The following is a 26,936-nucleotide window of genomic DNA, read 5'->3' as shown; positions in this document are numbered from 1 at the left end:
TTCACTGTGGTCCAGTGTGAAGTGCGTGTGCTCTCTGTGTATGTGTGGTGAGAGTGGCCTGCCCTCCCATAGGAATGCATGGGGAATATGTGTGTCCATGGTAGTTCCTGACGTGTGGGGAGTGCAGGGGCGAGTTTGGTATGTGCGAACTCGTGAGATTAAATGCTGCGCGATGATGTGCACGGATTTATTGTGTCAAGTGTAGAAGTGCCACTTTTAGAAGTTGGCATTTCTGTGTGCAGTGAATGTGAATCGGACTGTCTGGCTTGTGATTGACAGGAGCTGGCTGGTGTGCTTGGCTGCAGGAGTCAGGATGGGTCTGCCCGGTGGTGAATGGGGAGATCTGCATGTTGATGGAAGGGAAGAGTTGCACCTGGGACCTGAATATGGCTGTGCCTTCCCTACACAATGACGGCTCCACCCCCTGTGGTGCGTCTGATGTCTCTAGCCTGGCCAGGGAAAGGGAGAGAGGGGCTGAGCAAAACAAAGTGCTCAGGAGTGCCCCTGAACCAGCTGTAGCTGGTTCTCCCATTGCCTGCACCTTGTTAAACAAAGGATTTCTATGTATAAAAAGGGGCTGTGACCCCATGAAAAACTTGAAACTACCAGGGGCGTGCTGCTGCTGGGGTTCAGGGGAAGGCTTGCCTCCCTGGGCCCTGTCCTGCCCCTGGATGCCTGGAGGATCTCTTGCTTCAGGTCCCCTTTGCTCCACTTTGCCTCTAGGACCTTTTCTTGGGACTCTGTGCGTTTGCCTTGGACCTTGGGAGGACTCTCCTCTTAGCGCATGGCGAGCGCTGTGTTTTACAATTCCTCAAGGAGGGAGGAATAGCTGGGGCTGTGCAGCATCGCGCTGCTGAGAGGGAATCCCCAGATTAGGGTTCCTCCGTGACACCTGCAATGCGGGTGCCCACCCTGCTTATTTTTTATTTAAATGAGCAGGTGCCCACCCTGCATCCTCATGCATTTTTTTTTTAATTAGTGCGGGGGTGCCCACCCCGCAACTTTGTTTTATGGGTGGAGCGGGTGCCCACCCGGCTTTATATCTTTAATGTAGAGGGAGCCTACCCCTCATAGTGCCCCAGAGAATTCACCGCCGCGGTCCGTTGGTAAAAACGGAAGTCCGGCAGCATTGTGCCTGGCGGCGGGTGGGACTTCCGGTTCATCAGAGGATGTCCCGCGCACGCCACCGCCGCCTGAGAAGCCGCCTGGGTGAAGACGCTGGCTCCTGCCCGTGTGGGGCTCCCAGGGCTGAGGGAGAGCCCCGCAGGTGTCAGCCAGTCAAGAAGGGAGAAGCAGCCGAGTGATGGCCTCCCGCGACTCGGGGCTCCTGTGTGTTGGGGAGAGCCCCGGGACCACCAGCAGGAAGCAGCTGAGTGTTGCGGGGCTCCCATGTGCTAGAGGGAGCCCCGGAAGTGGAGTCCTCCCCCGGACCGGGTGAAGATGCGCCTGTGTGTGCCTAGTGGGGCTCCCAGGAGTGAGGGAAGCCCCTGAGACAGAGTACCGCAGCGGTCCACCGAGAGAGGAGCAGCACCGTGACCCACGAGAGAGCCGGTAAATTTAGATGACTGTGGGGAGAGATGGTGTCAGAGCATCCCCGTGTGCTCAGTGGACCGCTACAACGTGACGAGACTTGTTTCCTGGGCCAGAGGGGCCTGTTGTTGCTCCCGTTGTGGGCCTTCACCAAAGGGCTCCAGCGCATGGGGGCATATCTATTTCCAGAGCCCCCGGAGGCTCCAGCGTGGGGCATGTTTTGTTTGAGCCTACAGGCTCCAACGTCAGGCCATACCTGTTTACCTGTGCCCAGAGGTGCCCACGCTCATTATTTGATTATCTGAGGAGCCAGGGTGCTCCATGGAACCTGTTCAGTTCTGGGGCTCCAACGAGGCCCAAGTTGTTGGCAGAGCCAGGTGGCTCCCAGGGGTACAGCAGTTGTCAGAGCCTAGGTGGCTCCAACATGTTGCCAGTGAGTTCAGAGAGCCCCAGAGATGGCACAGAGGTGCCAGGCCTTCCAGAGCTGTGCAGCACTTAGTGTCAGCTGCAGCGTTTAGGCCCCATGTGATGGTGCTCAGCTGCCCAGCAAGTAATGGGCAGCTGCAACATTTAGGTTTGCGCATATGGCGCACCCCTGACTGGCGCTGCATTGGCAGTGCGCCCTGACATTCTGGACACAGGGCATTTGAGCCCCTTCTTGGATGGCCAGGGGGGGCTGGTATATGGATGGGGCGCAAGGCCCTAATGTGATTATGTGCTAAAGTGATGTGGTGCTAGGAAATGTATTGTGTATAGTATGTTTTGCGCACCCTGTATCTGATTCCTCTAAAACTGTGGTTTATGATTATGAGGATGTTTTTACCTATTTAGGTTTGTTTTAGTGAGATTGTACTTCACGCTGTGATTAACGCCCCTAATGTGAGTTATACTTAGGAGGTAGGGTCTAATGTGTTTAGACTAGTGAGAGCATAATGTGTTTATGCTGGTGAGGTTGGTGCAGGATGTAATTCGCGCCTGATGTGACTGTGTATTATGTAAAGTTATGTTGCAGGTTGAGGAGGAGTACAGTGATTACCAGTGGCTACTGGTTGTAGGTTTATGATCTATTTTTACTTGTACCAATTTCTGCTAAGTGTTGATCCTGACAGTGGCACACATGGCCCTGTCCCGTGTAAATAATCCCTTGTGAATATTGCCCATGCCAGTTGGCACAGTGTATGTTATGTGTTTACTATCTGATGTGTTTTGAGAATACAAAGGCTATTTTTATATACCCTTGTGTGGAGTTCCTTTTGTGGTGTGCCTGGGATGTTGTTGCTGTGTGCGTGGGCAAATGCTTTTTACACATTGTCTCCGGGATAAGCCTGACTGCTCGTGCCATGCTACCAAGGGGGTGAGCAGGGGTTATCTTTGGTGTGTAACTACCTTGCCCTGACTAGAGTGGTGGTTTCTGTCAACCAGTAATCCCAGTTCTAACGCATTTGTATTATGTAGTTAAAAATGTCAAAAGGTACCCTGACCTGCGTTTCCATTTGAACTTTTTCAGCCTTAGTAGTCTTATATATAGTTATGTCCTTAGCAATTCACTGCACTCATAGAGATACATTTAAAACTTTTAAAGCTGTGCCAATCATAGCAGTGCTCTGATTTATTCTAAAACAATCATGTACACCTATGTTAAACTCTTCCACCCACTTTCTGTTTCCTAGATATATTTTATGAAAAGCCCCTCTTTCAGAATTAGGTACTATTTCAAAACTTGAAAATTAAAGTTCAAGAGATGAGTGATCAGAGAACCCATTAGGCAGCATTGACAAGCTCCCAAACCCTATTCACCAAGGCAATTCTTCATGGAATCACTAGAATAAAATCTTTCTAATAATTAATCATTGTTTTGTGATTTCAGGTTTCTGCTGTCTTCTACTGGGTGTTGCAACATCGATCTCAGGACTTTTGTAAAAAAATTAAAATCCCCGCCTATAACAATTATTCCAGAAGCCGTCAATAGCAATTAGAAAAGAGTAATAGAAGGTTCTGTTGTGTAGTTCCTACAAATCTATATAGGATCTGCATGTTTAGACAACATAAACTAAGTTATTAAGGGGTCATTAGGATGGCAGACGGACTTTGTCCGCCCGCCATCCTATCTGGAAACATGACCGCCCACCATAAGGGTGGGGGTCCCATGGGGGCAATTAGGATGCACCTGTCACAGTGGCGGGCGCATCCTGCATTCCTTTCATTGTGGCGGGCGGTGCACTCAGCACCGCCGGCCACAAGGCTAGGAAGGCATGCTGTGCACTTTTATGCACTACACAGCAGGCACCGTGCGCTGCCTGCCATGTTGTGCATGGAACTGCTGGGGGTGCAATAGGTACCCCCCATGTGCACCCCGCACAGTACCTGGGGGCCCGCAACAGGCCGCAGTCTATTCCCACATGTAGCACCTATCTAGGGAAAAAGGTCATTGCCAGACCTGTTATGTAGAACAATGGTAGGACAGATGTAGGTAAAAGGTTGTATTACCACCTAGGCCTACATTGGGATACATTGAAGTTCATAACAGTTTCTGGATTATTCTAAATAGGGGCATAAATACTAATGAAGGTTGTAGGCACCTATGCTAGTGTGCAGTTCATCAGCATCAAGGGCTCTGCTTATCTTTTTTATTTTATTTAGAGTTTAATATAGCATGAACTAGAGCCGAGACATCGGGTTCAGAGTGCTTTACATGAGCACCAGGTTTGTTACAGGTGGACCCATTCATTTTTGTTAGGCATGAGGATATTAAGTGATTTGCCCAGAATCACAGGATGTTGCCGAGACTCAAACCTGGACAACCACTCTAACCGTAAGGCTACATCCTCTACCCTCTTATAACTATGCATTTCTGCATCAAGACATTTTGCAAAAACAAATTGCTAAACCCCTATGGTCCACGCTTACTGAGGAAAACATCTAGAACCAGTCCATTATTAAAATATCCTAAATTTCGATAAATTAGCAGACAAAATATGGGTCTCTTGTAATAAAGTAACTAATCCAAGATTCAATAGCATATGTTTTTTCTTGTTCTATAGGCCATTGACTCTGAATAAAAATGTCTTCAATTTAGTGTCCTCATCGATATTTAAAGGGACCACATAGCCTTTTGCCTTTTTAGGATTGCCACAATTAGGTGACATTAATCTATTCCTAAAAAAATGTCTTGTTTCTCACCAATATGAACAAATCCTGCACTCAGCTAGCAATCATACTATACATCAAGCATACAGTTAAAGTCATGCTATATAAAGTGCAAGAGTTTAAGGTGAATTATTCACTTCCTAACAAACTGTATACAATTGTATATCTTGTGCAAAGTGTATGCCATTTTAAAACATGTGCAAAGAACAATCAAAGTGCATACATTCATAAATCCTATGTAAAAGTACAATACATTGCTACCATATCCTCTTGTACCCCATTTTCTATCTCCATCTCATGCAATCCTTGCCCCCCCACCCTCTGTGCCCCCAAACAGCCTACCCTTCATACCTCCCAAAACCCTACTGGTCCTTAGCACCATGCCTTGATGGCTAACATCTTCATTCCCTGCTGCTCATCTTCTTGCCCTCACCATCCAATTTCTAGCGGATTAGCCCTGGCCTTTCGGAAACGTATAAGCATCTTTGACATTGTTAAACTTCTGAAACTACCCCTTGTACGATATTTTTAAACTGGATAATTGCTCTAGAGAAGAGTGTACTGCTATCGATTGGAACTACGGAATCATGTTCTTGAACTCTTTCTGTGTGCTTGCTATTTCTGTAGTGATATCTGAAAAAAATCATCTTGAGTAACCCTGGGCGTAGTTCGCGTAGTAGCTACTACGCGTACCTACGTGAACTGTGCAGTGCACTGCGCAAAATGCTGTTCGCACTGATTGCACAGTGCTGGATGCTTATCCGCACTGTGCAATCAGTGCAAGCCGTCGTTTTCTGCCGCTCAAGTAGATTTCTACTGGAGCGGCAGCTTTCTCAACGCGGACTGGTAGTTACTCATCACGAGCGGTCGCAAGCATACGCGACCACTCGCAATGAGAAACCTGACCTCCCGGCGTTGAGAATCTCGCTGGGAGGTTTATTTTCCACGCTCGCGATGGCCAACTTGATGTTGCTGATCGCGAATGAGAAAAAAGTCTCGCCGGGATGTCATTTTGCTCGCTCGCGGTTGCCAACTTGACGTTGAGGACCGCGAGCAAGCAAAACATGACCACTACGCGTGTTTGCACTGTGCTACGTGCAAATCGCATAGTGCGAAGTAGCGCAAACTTCACAAACAACGCGAGCATAGTGTAGTACTTCACCCAGGGTTAATCTTGAGCAAAGAAAATTTTCTCTTTACTGGACTTAGAAAGTCTTTTATTCTATACTCTGCAAAGAACACAAGAATGGTTCTGAGGTATCTTGCATGTACAGGTACATGATTTGAATATTCTGTGAGGACATACATCTTGATATTAATTTGATTTTTCAACAAAAGCTAAATGTCCTTATGCTATGCAGCCCCTGTAATTGCAGATGAGATCGCCTAGAGTAATTCTCCATTTGCTCCTGCTTATTGCACAACAATGCTACCTCATTTTCAAGATGCTTAGTTAATTAAAAAGTGGTGTTCAGCTTATCCTTGCTATCTGACTCCAGTCCCATTGCTCTATCTCTTCTACTTTGACAGCTAATTGTGTCATTTGTCCATCTATTTTGTCTAAATGCACTTCATGTTGTCTGCCATCTCAATCTGAGCTTATTTTAAAGGTCTAAGCTCTCCCAGTACCACTCTAGTATTTCAAAATCAATGTCAAGTGACTTGGGATCACAAACAATGTCTTAAATGCTCAGATGGTGCTGTCAGAAGAGAGTTGAAATTGTTGGGTAGCAGCCCAAACTTGGATGTCCTATTTTTAGATTGTTCTAATGGCAACTCTGACTTAGTTGTTTTAATGGTAGAAGGTTCTGTTTGCTCATAGATCTCTTTGCTTTTATTGTCATTTTTAGAAGGCATTTTATTTATCTGCAACATAGACAGGATCTGTATGTAGCTCCAGTTAAGACCATTGTTGTCACTTCTAGTTTAGGCAAATTAGTATTTACTACATTGCGGTGGCCTGTTTAATAACTTTCTGTAAATGGAAGTCAATTTCCATTTCTATCATGGCTCTCTGAGACTCACCCAAGCTTCCAACCATCATGATTCAACTGGTACAACTCATAATACCTTCGTGGGCTGTATTTAAATTTGGTAAAACACAGCGATAAGTTATCCAGTCTGTCTGAGGTGATACAGTTATAGAAGGAATTATCAAAGAATAGTGTTCCTTATCCCTGCCTGATTTGTTCTGTTGTTTAGCAGCTTTAAGCGATTTGCATTATTTAGCGGCCATTGCAGATGTTTGGGACCCCATCATGAGTGCCACAGCACCATAGGTACAATCCTCATTCAAGGTTAAGACCAAAATAAAAAAGCCAGATTTATCCATTTAGCGCTAACAGTAAACACACTTAGCAATTTCTCAGCAATATAGCCGCAAGGAAAGGAATCAATGTTTCTAAGTTGCAACATAGGGGAAAGGCGTTCTGGTGCAATTTGTCAGTGGCAGTTTTACCTTCTTCTTGATTCTTCCACCTCTGCAATGTGTGTGTATGACAGACTCCTGCTGGTTCTAAGAATATTAGATGCAGACACCTAAGTTTCCCTTGTTACATGAATACTGCCTAGTAGCTGCATGTCTCCTCTTGTGGTGGGAATTGGCCCTTTCTGCTGGGTCACTCCCTAACTTTTTGCCTTCATCGCTCCTGTTCTTTGAACCTGCTTTTGTTGGCACTTAGGTCTTCACTACTGCTTACGAGTGCTAAAGTACTTATACTCTTGCTTTAAAACATTGTAAGGTTGGCCTACACCTGATTACCACAATTAATTTAATTATAAGTCCCTAGTAAAGTGGTACAGCATATACCCAGGGCCTGCTATTAAATGCAACTAGCGGGCATGCAGCGCGTATTGTGTCACCACTTAAGTATCCCTTTAAAGCATGCCTCACACCTGCTAATGCAGCCTGTGTGCAGTTTTAAACTGCTAATTCAACTTGGCAAAATAACCCTTTGCCAAGCCTAAACCTTCCTTTTTAATACATATAAGTCACTAAGGTAGGTCCTAAACAGCCCTTAGGGCAGGGTGCATTGCATTTAAAACGTAGGACATGTTTTTACATTTTTCATGTCACTGTAGTGAAAAACTCTTAAATTAATTTTTCACTATTGTAAGGCCTATCTCTCCCATACTATAATAACATTGAGTTACCTTATTCATCATCATCATTTACTTTATTTCGACCATAGGATCATAAAAGTACACACAGCATGGTAGGAAATACAGTTAAAAGTGATCAATATGAAATAGAGGTAAAAAAAATACAGATAAAATACAAAGATAAAATAAAAATAAGAAAAAAGAGCGGGCCATCATATAGTCAGGATAAAATGATCATATGTTGCTTCAATAGGATTTAATCTAGTCCATATCGATTTTGTCCATCATTTTACAGCACCCATCAGGGCAAACTTTTGGACCTTTTCAACCACAGCGCATACCAATATCTAGACAAACCAAAAACCACAACTCTGCTCATGTCCGTGCTCAGAGATGTAAGCGCCTCCAAATAATGTCCGGTCCCAACAATTTTGCAGAGTGGAAAGATCCACTTCTCCCTCAGAGATTTATACAGCAGACAAAAGAACTGAAGGTGGATGATGGACTCAGCACTTGCATTACAGGAGGGACATTGATCATCGTTCTCTATATCCTTCCTCCATTTGTTACAAGAAGTTTTAAGGAGTAGTGTTTTGTAACGGAACTGGAAAAAGAGCTTCCGGGCCAAGGGAAGGACAATTTCATCCAATGTGTCCTCTAAACGAGGAAAGCATTTAAAATTGAGGAAATTAGTGGTCAAACTGCCCTCGGCCTCAAGTGCAGTTTGCAGAAGAGTTATTTCCCAAACCTTTCCTTTAGCTGGTGTCTCGATATGGAGTTCCTGCTTCCAGGGTAAGACCAAATCCCCGACATTCCTAGCCTCCCTGGAAGCACCTTTAGGGCTCTAAACCAAGGGGTTGTTATAATAGAGGCATTTTCATGAGCTCTAAAAGTGGCTCCCGGTAGGGGCAGAGCTCTTCCACGGTCCACAATCTATACCAAAACATCAGTAGCTTACAGCTGATCTTGTGGGCCAGCTGTCCGTGTGCTAAATGAAGACAAAGGGGCATCCGTGGTGAAGCAAGCAAAGTAACAACTAACAAGAACTCTTTTAGAACTACAAGCCTACATTCAAGTAGAATCAGTTTAAACAAGAAAAATGTGCAGAACATTTATGTGTGTCATGTTAATGTTGATATGTGTGTGCAAAACATTCAAAATTAAAGATTACTTTTATAATACATGTTTTCATTTGCTCTCACTGAGAGCCATTTTTGCCTGTCAGCACAAAATATGCCTTGGGGAAGTGTGGGCTAGTACCTATAGTTTAACCCGGAGTCTTCTATAGTTCTGAAGCTGTGACTAGCATTAGGGGATTGCAGAAATGTTAAAGTGTGTTTGGTGCAAAAGTCATTTTGCCTCTGAGATAAATTGATGGATATTATCACTGGAGACTTGGCAGCTCCTGGTGCAGAGTCCAAGTGACAACCGGCTTATCTTTTTAACCTATTTGGTATACCCGGTAGAACCATGGCAATAGTCTTTTGACTGGTTCGCTATGTGATCGTGGCATGTTGCTCACTGACTTACTTTGCTTGCTTCATTTTTTTGTCCCAATGCTGAAGCAACATTGAAAATGCATATTGCTTATTTTTAGGTCGAGCCTGGACAGCGCATGCGCTGCAAGCCATGCTGCATTGGAATATGGACTTGTAGCCCAGCCCACTCTTGGCCCATATTTTTCATTGGCTTGTGTCATTGTCCATTGTAAATGCTGGCTTCGGATTCCTTCATGGGCTTGTTAGTCCCTCCTTAGTACCGACCAGTCTTCATTTGTAACCTCCCATATAGACTCACCCTTTTACTTTGGTTGTTACACGGTACGTCTTATTTAGTCTATAAGCACTATTTTCTTTAATGAGTTTTTCTTACTGCAGAAGGGCAGGAGAGTCTCTAATGCACAGTTGTGACAACTGGCTTGTTTAACTCGTAGCAAACAGGCAGCTCTTCAGGGGCGTTGGGAAACATAATGGGGAACTCAGCACTGCTTTAGTAAGGTCAAAGGTGCTTGATGTAAATTCTGCTAGATCTGGCGTGTTTATTTTCTGAACGAACATCTGTGTTAACCCCTTGGCCGTGGCGGTAATTCCGCCGAGGCGCTGGGAGGAAGGTCGGTCCGCACGGCGCCGCCATGCTTGTGACGGAACCACTCCGTCACGAGCCACGGGCGCGCTGTGCTTGTGACGGAGTGGTTCCGTCATGGCCCCGCCCGCTCAATAGAACGCCTGCGCATGCGCGGAATTCCTGTAGCGTGGGCGGGGCGGCCGCGCCGTGACGGAACCACTCCGTCACCAGCACAGCGCGTCCGTGGCTCGTGACGGAGTGGTTCCGTCACCAGCACAGAAGAGGTTAAACATGAATATGCTTTTGGTTTGGTCCCCCGCTTACTTGCTAAAAACCATAACTTCAACAAAGGGCTCTTACCCTCTTTTCTCAATTTGTTCTTCTGGAAAAATGGATCCAAAAAAGAAAGAAACTCTTTGGCCACACTCTCTCGCAACCTCAAGCACCAACCCGACCGGATGGAATTGGAGCGCCTTACTGAGCAGTTCTCCAATTCCAAAAGTGGCAGCTCTCTGCGCTTTGCTCCAATGCTCAGATTACCTGTAAAGGGTGTGCTTTCACCCCCAGATTAATGTTGCTCTTGCTCATTTGCTTTTCTTCCCCTTCCGCCACATTGCCCTGTCTATCGTTTGCTTCCCTACACCCGCACCCTCAGTTTTGCTTCCCTCCACGTCTGTGTTCTTTTACTACCTTCTATTTGTAACACCCCCTCCACACACACACACACTTTTAAACAAGCATTTGGAATGCAATAGCTCTCGCTTTTGCAAGAGTTTAATCTATAGGCATTGTAAATGACGATGCCTTTTATGTATGTTTTAAAAACCAAAACATAAATAAAAGGCATTGTCATTTACAATGTTAATAGCTCAAATTCGCGTAAATGCGAGACACATTGCAGATCCTTGTTCACATTTCCTATGCAGAAAAGCATGTTTTGTTCTTTGAGATTGTGGTGGAATTTCTAAATGGAATTCAGGCGTTTTAGCTGCACCTCTGATTCAGGCCCTATTTATTAACTACTAGTTATGAGGTCACAGTCAAACTAAGCTTGTGAGAAAGTTTTGTATATTTTAGCTAGATTGAAACTGTATCTTTGCTGTCTTCACTTGATTGGTTGGCTTTTTGAACAAATTACATTTTACTGATAAAGTTGGAATTCTGTTCTTTTAAGATTGTGTTTGCAGCATTTTAGATTCCTTCCTAGCTTCCTTGAGTGAAGATTCCCTTTTAGCTTCCTTTAGATCAGGGGCCTTTTTCTGTTGCCTGAAGTAGCTTAACTTGACCCATGGGAAGTGCCTTCTCCATGTACACTACTAAGCTTTACTTACTTGATTAATAGACTTAGCCTTTCAAATGCTTTCCAAGCTGACACTTTCTGATTGACTTCTTTCCAAACTGTTTGCCTCTTTCGTCCCTAACTTAGCTGATTCGGGAGTTTCCCTTCTTGGGAGACTGAGTCTGCTTTGATTTATTTTAAGACAACCTTATAAAGGTTTGTTTTTGTATTTATGATTTTGAATTGCTTTGTTAAAGTTTTCTAATACATTAATTTATTGACTATTGATTTACAACTAATTAGATAATTTGAATTTGTAACTTTGCAGACCGCCATGGTTTGCACATGTGATATTCTCTACCACCTTTGTTGGACCAAATGTGTTTGACGTTCTTTAATTTTATTGATATCTGTGACAGCCTCGAACTACCTAAAGATCCATTGGAGAGCAGCTTGAACCTGAATTTGCAGCAGAAATTCACATAGTTCAAAGTGCCACATCACTGCACTCCTGGCCAATCCCCTAAACCATGAATGTTGAGATGCTAGGTAACAATATAGAATCTTTGTACCATTACACAATATACTGCACAAGTTATTGCAACTACAAATAAACAGCAATTCACTTTGCAAATGCAAAAGTTCAGGCACGTGCTGACTATCCAAGAACTTGTTCTTGTTACTTTTAGAGGTCATCCTTGTCTGATTAGTGACAGCTGTACAAGGCATGTGTGATTAATGCCAGAGCAGGTGTATATCTGTGACTTATATTGGAAGATTGTGATATCCCGTGTGAGGCTCTGTATGGTGGCTATGATGCTCAACGTAGGCATGCATGTTTGAGAAAGGTGAGATGGAAAAGCTCCACATTCATTTAAATCTCTCCTATGTGCATTATTACAGACGTCCCTAGGGCCAGCCATTTTATAAGGTAAGTTAAAAGCATGGTGTTGACTAAAGCACCCCTCCATTACTTGATGGGCTTTGTTTTATCGATAGCTATTTGCCATCTCAGGTAATACCGATGGCAAGCGTGGGAGACTTGTGTTGCATACATTGTGTCGCCGATCACAGGCTCCCCACATCCTGAGATTTTAATTGCAGCATTTTTTACATTATCTATGGGACTCTTTGGGGGAGGGGGAGGGAATGTACTTATCTTTGCTTTGTGCTGCATTCCAACACATAGCCCATTTTGTCCACCACAGCTTTCAGGTGGATTCTGCTGTCCCACTTTCTGGATGTTTGCTAAACCGCGCCACCATTTTGGAGCTTGACGGTTTAGTTTAAAATCCGGCTATGCTTATATCAGGCTAATGCTAGTGCAGAAGTGCTGCCAATCATACTCCCTGCATCCTGACATTTTAATCAACGCATTTTATACATTATCTGTGGGATTGTGTTTGAAGGGGAGGGAACATACTTATCTTTGCTTTGTGGCACATTCCGTTGCATGGCTCTTCATTCCACCGCAGCTTGTGCTGTTTGTGCAGCAAGGGCTCCAGCTGTGCATCTAAGCCATTTCTGCTGCCCCAGTTCCTGGTAGTGCGCTTCACTGCACCACCATTTTGAAAGTTGGTGGTCTACCACAAAGTCCGGCTATGCCTATATCAGGCTGCTTGATTCCGGTTCAGGGAAGACCTGGCTTGGCAGTTCGGGCTGCACTGTTCCCATGAGGCACAGGGTTAGATAACATTCTTGGGCTCTTGGCTAAATTTAAATCTGGTTCACCTGTGGACATATGCCCGCCCAGGATCATTGCTTATCTTATGACTCTTATAATCCCCGCTATTCTCTTGCTTTTCAATCTATCGTTAGACATGGGAAAAATACCATTAGCTTGGAAGGCCATTCTGGTGTCTCCTATATTGAAAAAACAAACGCAGAACCAAAATTTTGTCTAACTACCGCCTCATCTTGCTTCTGCCTCTATTGGGGAAAATCTTGGTAAGCCCAGTCAGCAACCAGCGTATGGCATTCCTCAGGGACTTTATAAAATTATTGATGGCTCTCAATCAGGATTCAGAGCTGGCTACAGTACTGAAACCGCGCTGGTGCCAGTTACGGACACCATCCACCTCACTCCTGATGCAGGGTCTCCTTCCATACCCATGCTGTAGGAACTGTCAGAAGCCTTTGGCACCTTCTCCCATGATGTACTGCTATAAAGACTGTGAGAGATTGGTGTCAGTGGCAATGCCTTACTGTGGCTCACTGACTTCTTAGACAGTCACACACAGACGATCATGCTGGGCTCCTTTCAGTCCCACCTCATCTCCAAAGGGGGCCTAGGAAATTGCTAAATCTTGTCGCTTTCATGTTATATTATGTGCGTATGATACCCAGCTGATCATCTAATTTGGCCAAGATTCTGACGGTGTAAAGCACAGATTCATGGACTGTATGAAAAGGATCGCTGCCTGGATGAAAGCGAATGGTCTTCCACTGAACGGTGTCAAATTGGATCTGGCTTTATCCATGAAAGACCATATCTCTGCAATCTGCGGGGCCTGCTTTGCAACCATAGGGCTACTGAGGAAAGTCTTCCCCTGGCTACTATCCTGTGCATGGAAATCTCTGGTCCTGGCCCTATTAATTAGTCTCCTTGACAATGGAAACACATTGCCCCTGGCCGCCAATGACACATTATTGGCCAAACTCCAGGTGATGTGTGGCTGGTTTGTAATCTTCCGGCAGGCTCTTCCACGGCAACCATCCTGAGATTGCAACATTTGCCTGAAGTCAGGAATTGCACCATTTTCAAGATCTGTTGTCTTACCCGATGTCTTTGATGGATGGAACCCCCATATATCTAAAAGATAAATTGAGTTATTACTGTCCTACTTCTGACCATTCCCCAAATCTGCACCTCCAAATTTGGAAGCAGGGCTTTCTCCTTGACTTCCACATCAGCGCTGCTGTTGCAACTTCACCAAGTTCAAAAAACTCGTAAAGACCTTGCTGTTTTAGGGTGTTGTGGTGTTTCTGTACTGGCAGAGCACTGAGATATACTTTTGGGCTTGAGTCGTTGTGCTATATCAAACAAACATATCATAACAACATAACATATAGGAAGAACATTAGTATGTATTTTGCACGTCAGGATAGGTCAACAGACTTAATCCATGAAGTGGAGGGTCCTGTGAACTGTTTGTGCAGCAGCGTACTAAACCTTATGTCAAAATTGTTTCATATTGGTCAGGGCATTCAAGAGTGCCTGTTGACTTGGCTTGTGTACTCTGCATGGCAGTAAAGATCAAACTGATTACAGTTACAGCCTATCAGCGCAGAAGGGTAAATGGGCTGTCCAGTGGTATCAGGATAAGTGTTGCATGATGGTAGACAAGTGTTCCAATGGGCCCTCAGAGTGAGCGGAGGATATCTAGTGTGACAGATATAGTACTACTTTAAATATGTGTCTGTCTCAACATTATGCTCTTAATCTAGCCTATTGTGTAGTGGAGAGTATTTGCCAATTCCACAGATGCATGCATTGCTTGGTAGATTTCAGAGACACACATGTATTGCTCAATCAGGATCTGATGTTAAGGGAGCTTATTGGACCACGTGTAAGAACTTATATCTGATTATAATTCCTTTTCACTATATGGAGGGAAGTGCCCATTAACAATGATAGTGAAGTGCCAAAGAGGAAAAGAGTGGAAGAACGAGGTGTAAAAATTAAAAAAGATTACTCACTTCGAAGGGTGGTAGCTGTGCTCGTCTCCTGTTGTTTCTCTGTAAGACAAGAAAATGACAGTGCCATTCAGTCTCCGAAGTGAATTTAAAAATAGATTAGTTTGGACATGTTCAGAGGGATAACCCTTAATTTTGAAACTAAAAGTAAAACAAACCCTTTAGTACAATATGACCCGCCTTTGGTCACATTTCTACGAGAACTCTACTCAGACGCCTCGGCGAGAGTGAGATACGGAGTGCACGGCGAACTTATTCCATCATTTGCCGTCACCAGGGGAGTTAGACAGGGCTGTGTCCTGGCTCCCTTCCTTTTTAACCTTTACACCAATGGCCTTGAGTTAGCCATGTTGGAAGGGAGCCAGGACCTACCAACAATTGACCATCGCCCCATTCCCGCACTACTGTATGCGGACGATTCGGTGATCATGGCAAGAACCCCAAACCAGCTGCAGCATCTTCTTAATAATTACTGTAATTTTATGTCATCTCTGGACCTGATGGTCAACATTAAAAAGACCTTCGTAATGCACATTGGTAAGCAAGTAAAGAAGCCTAAACTGATCTTTATCACTAAAGATAAGTTGGAAAGCACTAATACGTACCCTTATCTAGGTATTTTATTTGACAACAAAATGTCCTGGAAGCAGGCCATGTGCAGTAGGAAAATAATGTTTCTACGCGCAACAACTGCCCTGGTTACTTTTGCACGTTAACTTGGAAAGCCTCCTCTCGAAGAACTTCTGAAAATATACTATGCCAAATGCCACAGTGTGGCAGTTTATGGCACGGAGGTGTGGGGGCTACGCTGCCGCAGAGGCTCTTCAGGTGGTGGAGAATGGTTTTATTAGGTACATGCTGGCAACCCCAAAAGGCGCTCCAATCTACGGTAGCCATATCGAGCTGGGTATGGATTACATCACGGATAATATCAAAATCCAGCCCATTCTCTTATGGCACTGAGTTTGGACCACGGAGCAGTGTAATTTGACCCGCTCACTCATTATGGACTGCCTGGGCCTGGCCAATTGGACAAAAATCCCCTGGCTGGCCTATGTGAGTAACTTTTTTAAGGATATAAACATGACCATGTATTTCTTCGAGCCCTCAACCCTGACAAGCATTTCAAGGAAAAACCTAAAAATGTTATGCTTATCACAAATGAGGGAGCTCCGCATATCCAAAGAAATTACCAAGATTTCCAATATCCAGATCCTAAGTGTTCAATCTGCCTTAGGCATTCAACCCTACTTGAAATATCACCTAAATGCATATGAAAAATATCTGTTGACCCGGTTTTGTTTTAATATTTTCTTTCGTATTGTTTCCTTTACGAAAAAGCAAGATTGGTCAAAATCTATTACTAAGTGCCCATGTGATGATATTTCGGATCAATCCACAATCCATGTTACGCTATTTTGCAGATTTCATGAATTACCCCGAAAGCGTTGGATTATCCCTCTATTGTCATCTATTGGTTTGAGATCTTGTCGTCCCTCTTTTCTTGCTCTACAATACCTAGACTCTGAATTTATTGCCAAATGCATAGCTGGTTTTCTTAAAACATGTATAAAATATCGGTCTAAATATGACTAAATTGTCTTTTAATGCACTCGCACTTTACCAACAGTCTGTATAATAACCCCGTATGATTTTAACCTTATAATGTATCTCTTATTTATGAAAACTCTGTATTTTGGTACAACCCTTTCCACCGTCCAATTTTTATATATTGTTTGTTTTAATGTACTTTTTATGGTTCCTAAAAAATTACGGAAACCGAATAAAAGATATATGACTGACTGACTCAATCTAGATTTTACTGGTGTGGTCCCTCCTTAAACAGACCTTGGCATGTCTACCAACCACAACAAACAGAGGCTACCATCAGCCTAGTCTGGCCTAATTTGCAGTTCTGTTTTCATCCTCATAGGTTTGATCTGATCAGTCACTGTTACATGAACCCCCACCACTCGGGTAAGATAGTACAACCAGGGCGGACTCAACCCCAAGTTCGGCTGTGTTGAGGGATTTCTAATGAAAATTTAAAAAATCTGGACAGGTTTCTGAGATATAGTTAGTGCTGTTAAAAGTACCTTACAGTAAACCACAAAGTACCATTTATTAAGGTGGTACCCTAGGTCTGACTCAAAAATACCATGGGGTAAACAGAGGACGTTGATGGGTATTTTTCCCCCTGCATACCTCTGCAATGCCAACATGTTTCTGTTCTTGGACAGCATAAATAGGTCTCAGGCATTCATCAGGGCTAATCTGTGGGATCCTATGCTTTAATTAAAAGTGAGGAATTAAAAGGATTTGAAGAGGGTACCTGCCTCTCTTTTTGAAATCACCAGGTAATTGTACTTTGTAATGGAAACACAAATTAGAAGGTAGCAATAACATTTAGGGCAGACAGATGTATATCATGTGACATTCACAGTATCTGCTGCATGTAGATCATGCGTTATGTTTTAAGGTATTAAAAACATAGAGAAAATACAAATGTGGCACACGTGATAAAAATGCATACTCGTACTATGCATGCGTACAAAGTGATAGAGACACAAGTGAATAGAACACACATGCACATTTTCGGTGTCAGTATTAGACTTTACCTAGTGCCTGTGGGCACGTACCTCATGGTGTTTTCTGGGTGGGTGTCTCCTGTAGTCACACACTGGGGGAGGTGTAAATTAGATAGGTTTCCAGTCATATACACAGGCACAAGTTCAGTAAAGCCACATAAGGTAGAATGAGGCACTACTACGGGTACACCCCCACCTCCGAGGGTCGCACCCAGTAAATCAGCCACCACATGCAATGAGCATGCAGTTGGCATAATGCATGAGAGAGATGCACCACATTTGACGAAACAGGCCACACGAGGTCCTGCAACTGGTGAATCCTCCACTCACCACCAACAGGATGCTTATGAGTGTCAAGGTCCCTGCAGTGCAGGAACCAAACAACTTAGATACGGGCACACCGCGCTACCCTTTGGGTTTTAATAGCCGATGTGAGCACTTGAGAGGGCAACGTTTTCCAGATGTCAGGTAGATGGTGTAGGACCCTCACAGAGAGATCTTTGGTGTCCCTGAGATCTCCAGGAGAACAGGAGGCACGCCGACAGGCCCTTGGAGAGCAGATTTCACTGTGCCACACTTCAGCAGGTCTTCAGCCCAGGCCAGCACTATTCGGAAAGGCCACACGGTCCCCTTTAATGACAGTAGTCCTCCATGTACACAACAGAGTCAGCTGGCAGTGTGCACCATGCAATCTGGGTTTTCTGGTCCTGTGTCCCCACAAGTGTATTCCTCAACAAGCGTAGATCTTATCACTCTTTGCTGAAAGATGGCGCCAGTAGTTATACTGTTATGTGTCTTTGAAGTTAGTGGTGGTTTAAGGGATTTCCCTTTGAACCACAAATGGCACCCCTGAATTGTAGGCCTGTCTGCCATGGGGCCGTGAAATGTAGACCTTAATCTTTAGTGGGGCCATAGTTTGGCCCCTAGAGGCCAAGTGTCAAAACCTCTCTCTCAAATCTATCCCATCCAGCCATCAAATGGCAGAGATCTATCATTCTAGTGGTATGCTCATGGTTTATGGCTGTCGCTGGGGAATGCACAAATGCTTTACCCCGACTCCTGTGGTCCTCCGGAGCCATAGAAATGCCCATATTTGATAAGTGCTATTTCTAAGTGAGTTATGCCCAAACTATCTTTACCACTGGAAAGGGTTTGGCATGGCATACCCATTGATAGGAAACATCATGAGGATGCTCCACTGCAATCCACTATTGCATCCCGAAGTAATGACAACCACTTCCCCATGTTACTCTATGGGAATAGCAAGTCTCATAGGTAGTGAAAACAGCTTGTGCGCTAGTGCGCACACAGACCTGTATTGGCAAGTTGGACACATACTCCCTAGCACCAGGGGTGCAAGTGCACCCACACAAGTCTGCAACGGGAGACTGGACACATGTTCACTAATACAAGGTCAGTGTGCACTCACAGGCTTGCGATGGCAGGCTGTACATGCAATCATGAGCACCATAGGTGCGGGTGCAGACACACAGAGGTCTGCATTGGCAAGCTGCTCATGAGTTTAATCATTATAGATGCCAGTGAGCACACACCTGCCTGCACAGCAGACTGGACCAAGCCTCCCGGGCCCTAGAACCTTGGGTGTGAGTGCACACACACAACCATGCCTGGGGCAGCATGCCCTGGTTGACCCCTAATGGGTGTGATTGCGCACACCCGGCCTCCGACAGAGGACTGGGCACCTTGCCTCTAGCATCATGAGTGCAAGCTTGCAAACACAAGCCTGCAATGGCAGGCCTTACCCAGGTGTTAGAACCCCGGGGCTACAGGTAAGGACTCACCGGCCTGTGATGGCAGGCTGGACACTTATCCAAAATGCCATAGGTACCAGGGCACACCCTCACGCCTGCAACAGCATGCTGGTTGTACTCAAACAGCATACGTTTCGGAAGACTATATCAGCACCTTTTCCTAGCCTGTGTAGGAAGGCGCCACACTTCCACACTGCCTTGACAGTGAGAGCGTGCTCTGAGCCCTGAGGCTATATAAGAATCGCCAACACCCCAGGAGTATCCTATGGGAAGAGCCAAGGGGAAGGTTCCCTACTACCTTGGAAGGGAACCTACATATTGACCCATCCGGGCCTTAAGCCTACCACCCCCTCTGCGCCCTTCGGGATTATACCAGGGTGGTTGGCCTCATGGTATGGGATGACCCACTGAGGGTTGGTGGAGGTGTAAGTGATGGCGACCTAGGCAGGGGTGAAATGGCACCCCACAATCCTGCAATGGCAGGCCCGATACATGGTTGACAGTTTATTCCGGTGCGTGGCACACTCAGTGCTATGTCCCAATACTAGCCAGTGCCTTACCCACCCCAGGTATGTGGTGTACCTGTTTACGAGGCACACTGAGGTACGGCACCTAAACCCATCGCGTATAGTGCGGGCAAGGCGGATGTGTGCACCTTCCCTCTGCAGTGCAGTGGGAAGGTGCCCAGATTCCTAAGATCATGCAGACAGAGTAAGCAAAGACTAGGAGTAAAAAGCTAAATGTTTTGGGGTAAATTCCCCTAAGCAGGGCCATATTCAATACCTGTGTGGGGTGTGACTATGCAGGAATCTGTAGTAAAAGAACCCACGTCTGAAACATGCTCATATGGAGCATTTTGCTTTTAATGTAACCATTGGTGTGTTTATTCCCTGGAAAGGGAGTCTGGGGGAGACAAGAGGGTCCCTGCATATGCCTCCTTTAGCAATATGGCAACAGAAGGGCTTCATATTATTGGCCTATCTCAAAATGATCTACTGAGTGGTGATCTTCAATATATGCATATGAAGAGTCAACTGAAGTTTTGTGCCATATAAAGAGTGACAAATATGTCAGCTCAAGGTCTGGAACAAAACCCGGTGTGATCCCTCATCAGTAGGTGACCTGTAGGGGATTTTCTGACACCTATAGATTATTATGACATGCAATTTATTGACCAAACTTTGGTCATGAAGAGAAATATTTATGCCCCTGTCCAGATTAGGATATAGTATCCTAAGCTTAGGATATAGTATTCAACGTGGGTAACTTACAGGGGTGTGGTTTGAGACATACTTCCATGATAGTGGTAAGAAATAAGTACCAGCTGGACGCTCGGTCTATCTACCCAGGGACCCCCAAGGGGTAGATAATGAGGATATCCAAGGGATATCCTCATTAAGTCCCGGTGAGTCAATCTATAGATGGACCACTCAGTGTTATTCATATTTCAATAGCACCTTCTTCATGTTGGTATGTCTGCGTTCTGGTTTCTCAATAACATAACATTCAATGTTGCCTGTGGTGTGTTTATGTTCCCTGTAGTGTTTCATGAGTTTTGCGTTGGCCCTCTTGAACCTTATTGTGCTCCTGTGTTCTATTAAACATATTTATCCTTTCCTCATTGTCATGTCAATGCATAGAACGTTGCATGGACATTTCAGAAAAGAGATGGTGTGGCTCGAATTACAATTATTAAGGTGCTTCCAGGAGGTGGTCCAAGGTCTATTGATTTGCACTTCTTTGTAGATTGGCAAAACCTGCAATCGCCACATGCTTAGTGGCCTTAGCGGCATGAGGGTGTTCCAGAGTATATGATGTGTTTCAGCAATTTTCTTTTTCGGGTGTGTATGTTCTAGGGCATTCCGAATGTTCTTGCTCATTTTCAACAAAAACATGGGTTGTACAATTCTTAGGCTCCCGGAGTTCAGAATACCCCAGTGTTTCTTAATCAATTTTGTAACTGTGTTAGAACTATGGCAAAACCTGGTGTCACAGAAAGGTCTTGGTTCCCATAGTTTCTTGTAAGTGCCCAGAAGAGCATCTATGTCATTATTCCTAGCTCGTCTCCTTGCTTTTGTGATGTTTTTTCAGGATAGTTTTGCCCTCTCAGTTTGATAGTCAGTTGTTTTTGCATGTTCTCAATATTTTTCCACATCTGTGCAGCTCCGTCTGAGTCTCAAGAACTGTCCTATTGGTGAACCTTCTCTTAAGGATCGGAGATGGAAGCCTTTGAGATGCAAAACGCTGTTTTGACCCGTAGGTTTAAATTAAACCTCATTTTGAGGACTTCACCCTCTGGATATATCCTTAAATCCAAGAATGGTATTTCCACATCATTCATGGTCATTGTGAATCTTAAGAACGGCACAGACTGTTGACTCAATTGCTTCCTCTCTAGTGCCTCTCCAGATCAATGGCATCAATGCATCGTTCCACATGATCTTATGTGATGTAGGAATGTGTTCTCTTCACAGTAAATACATTGGGTTTCAAAATTGTGTATGTACAGACATGCTAGGCTTGTGGCACAGGTACTCCACATGGAAGTCCTGTGTGTTTGTAAAAAGAAATCCAATTTGTACTCAAAGACACTCCTTGTTAGGTCCATGTAGTCACAGTCTAGACTGAACTTTGCAGGTGTCATTTTGTTTTCCTCTATGGGTTTCAAGAGCTGATCAATCACCTCAGGGTAGACCCTTTGGGCATATTTGTGTATAGAGCTGCTGCATCTAGAGTGAGCAACAATTCTTCACCTGGTTCATAATTCATATTTTTCAGTCAGTTTAATATGTCCTTTGTGTCTTTTAGTTAGGAAGGCATACGATTTGCTAAAGGTTTCAAGAAGAAGTCACAAAATTGTGTCAGGGTTCAAGTGCCAAGCCTAACCCTGATAATATTGAGTGTCCTCTGGGGGAGTGTTTGTTCTTGTGCACCTTGGGTAATATATAACAAGCATTGGAAATGCAATAGGTCTCGGATTTATTTGAGTTAGAGCTAATGGCATTGTAAATGGCAATGTCTTTTAGCCATGTGTTATGGAGTGTATGCATGTGGTGTGTAATGGAATTATGTGGTATGGATTGGAATTGTTCACCCTGCGCACTCACTGCTCTGCACTCACTGCTCTGCACTCACTGCTCTGCACTCACTACTCTGCACTCACTACTCTGCACTCACTACTCACTACTCTGCACTCACTACTCTGCACTCACTACTCACTACTCTGCACTCACTACTCACTACTCTATACTCACTACTGTGCACTCACTACTGTGCACTCACTACTGTGCACTCACTACTGTGCACTCACTACTCACTACTGTGCACTCACTACTCACTGCACTCACTACTCTGCACTCACTAGTCTGCACTCACTACTCACTACTCTGCACTCACTAGTCTGCACTCACTACTCACTACTCACTACTGTGCACTCACTACTCTGCACTCACTACTCACTACTCTGCACTCACTACTCTGGACTCAGGACTCACTACTCTGGACTCAGGACTCACTACTCTGTACTCACTACTCTGCACTCACTACTCACTACTCTGCACTCACTACTCTGCACTCACTACTCTGCACTCACTACTCTGCACTCACTACTCTGCACTCACTACTCTGCACTCACTACTCTGCACTCACTACTCACTACTCTGCACTCACTACTCACTACTCTGCACTCACTACTCACTACTCTGCACTCACTACTCACTACTCTGCACTCACTACTCACTACTCTGCACTCACTACTCTGCACTCACTACTCTGCACTCACTACTCTGCACTCACTACTCACTACTCTGCACTCACTACTCACTACTCTGCACTCACTACTCTGCACTCACCACTCACTACTCTGCACTCACCACTCACTACTCTGCACTCACTACTCTGCACTCACTACTCTGCACTCACTACTCTGCACTCACTACTCTGCACTCACTACTCTGCACTCACTACTCTGCACTCACCACTCACTACTCTGCACTCACTACTCTGCACTCACTACTCTGCACTCACCACTCACTACTCTGCACTCACTACTCTGCACTCACTACTCACTACTCACTACTCTGCACTCACTACTCTGCACTCACCACTCACTACTCTGCACTCACTGCTCTGCACTCACTACTCTGGACTCACTACTCACTACTCTGGACTCACTACTCACTACTCTGCACTCACTGCTCTGCACTCACTACTCTGCACTCACTACTCTGCACTCACTACTCTGCACTCACTACTCTGCACTCACTACTCACTACTCACTACTCTGCACTCACTACTCTGCACTCACCACTCACTACTCTGCACTCACTACTCTGCACTCACCACTCACTACTCTGCACTCACTACTCTGCACTCACCACTCACTACTCTGCACTCACTACTCACTGCTCTGCACTCACTACTCTGGACTCACTACTCACTACTCTGCACTCACTACTCTGCACTCACTACTCACTACTCTGCACTCACTACTCTGCACTCACCACTCACTACTCTGCACTCACTACTCTGCACTCACCACTCACTACTCTGCACTCACTGCTCTGCACTCACTACTCTGGACTCACTACTCACTACTCTGCACTCACTGCTCTGCACTCACTACTCTGGACTCACTACTCACTACTCTGCACTCACTACTCTGCACTCACTACTCTGCACTCGCTACTCTGCACTCACCACTCACTACTCTGCACTCACTGCTCTGCACTCACTACTCTGGACTCACTACTCACTACTCTGCACTCACTACTCACTACTATGCACTCACTACTCTGCACTCACTACTCTGCACTCACCACTCACTACTCTGCACTCACTACTGTGCACTCACTACTCTGCACTCACTACTGTGCACTCACTACTCTGCACTCACTACTGTGCACTCATTACTCACTACTCTGCACTCACTACTCTGCACTCACTACTGTGCACTCACTACTGTGCACTCACTGCTCACTACTCTGCACTCACTACTCACTACTCTGCACTCACTACTCTGCACTCACTACTCACTACTATGCACTCACTACTCTGCACTCACTACTCTGCACTCGCTACTCACTACTGTGCACTCACTACTCACTACTCTGCACTCACTACTCTGCACTCACTACTCTGCACTCACTACTCACTACTCTGCACTCACTACTCACTACTCTGCACTCACTACTCACTACTCTGCACTCACTACTGTGCACTCACTACTCTGCACTCACTACTCACTACTCTGCACTCACTACTCACTACTCTGCACTCACTACTCTGCACTCACTACTCACTACTCTGCACTCACTACTCTGCACTCACTACTCACTACTCTGCACTCACTACTCACTACTCTGCACTCACTACTCTGCACTCACTACTCTTCACTCACTACTCTGCACTCACTACTCTGCACTCACTACTCTGCACTCACTACTCTGCACTCACTACTCACTACTCTGCACTCACTACTCACTACTCTGCACTCACTACTCTGCACTCACTACTCTGCACTCACTACTCTGCACTCACTACTCTGCACTCACTACTCTGGACTCACTACTCTGGACTCACTACTCTGGACTCACTACTCACTACTCTGCACTCACTACTCACTACTCTGCACTCACTACTCTGCACTCACTACTCACTACTCTGCACTCACTACTCACTACTCTGCACTCACTACTCTGCACTCACTACTCTGCACTCACTACTCTGCACTCACTACTCTGCACTCACTACTCTGCACTCACTACTGTGCACTCACTACTCTGCACTCACTACTGTGCACTCATTACTCACTACTCTGCACTCACTACTGTGCACTCACTACTCTGCACTCACTACTCTGCACTCACTACTCTGCACTCACTACTCACTACTCTGCACTCACTACTCTGCACTCACTACTCACTACTATGCACTCACTACTCTGCACTCACTACTCTGCACTCACTACTCACTACTCTGCACTCACTACTGTGCACTCACTACTCACTACTGTGCACTCACTACTCACTACTCTGCACTCACTACTCTGCACTCACTACTCACTACTCTGCACTCACCACTCACTACTCACTACTCTGCACTCACTACTCTGCACTCACTACTCTGCACTCACTACTCTGCACTCACTACTCTGCACTCACTACTCTGCACTCACTACTCTGCACTCACTACTCTGTACTCACTACTCTGCACTCACTACTCTGCACTCACTACTCACTACTCTGTACTCACTACTCTGTACTCACTACTCTGTACTCACTACTCTGCACTCACTACTCACTACTCTGCACTCACTACGCACTACTCTGCACTCACTACGCACTACTCTGCACTCACTACTCTGCACTCACCACTTTGCACTCACTACTCTGCACTCACTACTGTGCACTCACTACTGTGCACTCACTACTCACTACTCTGCACTCACTACTGTGCACTCACTACTCACTACTGTGCACTCACTACTCACTACTCTGCACTCACTACTCACTACTGTGCACTCACTACTCACTACTCTGCACTCACTACTCTGCACTCACTACTCACTACTGTGCACTCACTACTCTGCACTCACTACTCTGCACTCACTACTCACTACTGTGCACTCACTACTCTGCACTCACTACTGTGCACTCACTACTCTGCACTCACTACTGTGCACTCATTACTCACTACTCTGCACTCACTACTCTGCACTCACTACTGTGCACTCACTACTGTGCACTCACTGCTCACTACTCTGCACTCACTACTCACTACTCACTACTCTGCACTCACTACTCTGCACTCACTACTTACTACTATGCACTCACTACTCTGCACTCACTACTCTGCACTCGCTACTCACTACTATGCACTCACTACTCTGCACTCACTACTCTGCACTCGCTACTCACTACTGTGCACTCACTACTCACTACTCTGCACTCACTACTCTGCACTCACTACTCTGCACTCACTACTCACTACTCTGCACTCACTACTGTGCACTCACTTCTCTGCACTCACTACTCACTACTCTGCACTCACTACTCACTACTCTGCACTCACTACTCTGCACTCACTACTCACTACTCTGCACTCACTACTCACTACTCTGCACTCACTACTCACTACTGTGCACTCACTACTCTGTACTCACTACTCTGCACTCACTACTCTGCACTCACTACTCTGCACTCACTACTCACTACTCTGCACTCACTACTCACTACTCTGCACTCACCACTCACTACTCACTACTCTGCACTCACTACTCTGCACTCACTACTCTGCACTCACTACTCTGCACTCACTACTCACTACTCTGTACTCACTACTCTGCACTCACTACACACTACTCTGTACTCACTACTCTGTACTCACTACTCTGCACTCACTACTCTGCACTCACTACTCTGCACTCACTACTCTGCACTCTGGAAACTCACTACTCACTACTGTGCACTCACTACTCTGCACTCACTACTCACTACTCTGCACTCACTACTCTGCACTCACTACTCTGCACTCACTACTCTGCACTCTGGAAACTCACTACTCACTACTCAGCACTCTGCACTCAGCTGGTGGTGTCTGTGTGTGCATGGCAGTGGTGGTGTGCGTGTGTGCATGGCAGTGGTGGTGTGCGTGTGTGCATGGCAGTGGTGGTGTGCGTGTGTGCATGGCAGTGGTGGTGTACGTGTGCATGGAACCTACTTGCAATCAGACGTGTTGGTTGTCACCAGAATGCTTCGT

The 26,936-nt window shown here is 45.4% G+C and overlaps 1 protein-coding gene across 1 annotated transcript in view; it reads right to left on the bottom strand.

The window, feature by feature from the left end:
* Positions 1-14,821: 14,821 nt before the first annotated feature.
* Positions 14,822-26,936, bottom strand: part of LOC147669005 (leukocyte immunoglobulin-like receptor subfamily B member 3) — a gene marked incomplete at its 3' end in the record, with an annotated part of 559,849 nt that continues 547,734 nt past the window's right edge. The window contains exon 8 of the mRNA XM_086948290.1: positions 14,822-14,860. Coding sequence (XP_086804416.1) covers positions 14,822-14,860 — 39 coding nt within the window. The remainder of the gene's footprint in view (positions 14,861-26,936) is intronic.

Source organism: Lissotriton vulgaris, unplaced genomic scaffold, assembly GCF_964263255.1.
Source record: "Lissotriton vulgaris unplaced genomic scaffold, aLisVul1.2 SCAFFOLD_1419, whole genome shotgun sequence".
Taxonomy (NCBI): domain Eukaryota; kingdom Metazoa; phylum Chordata; class Amphibia; order Caudata; family Salamandridae; genus Lissotriton; species Lissotriton vulgaris.
The sequence above is the reverse complement of the archived record's forward strand: the minus strand, read 5'-3'. Positions and strand labels throughout refer to the sequence as shown.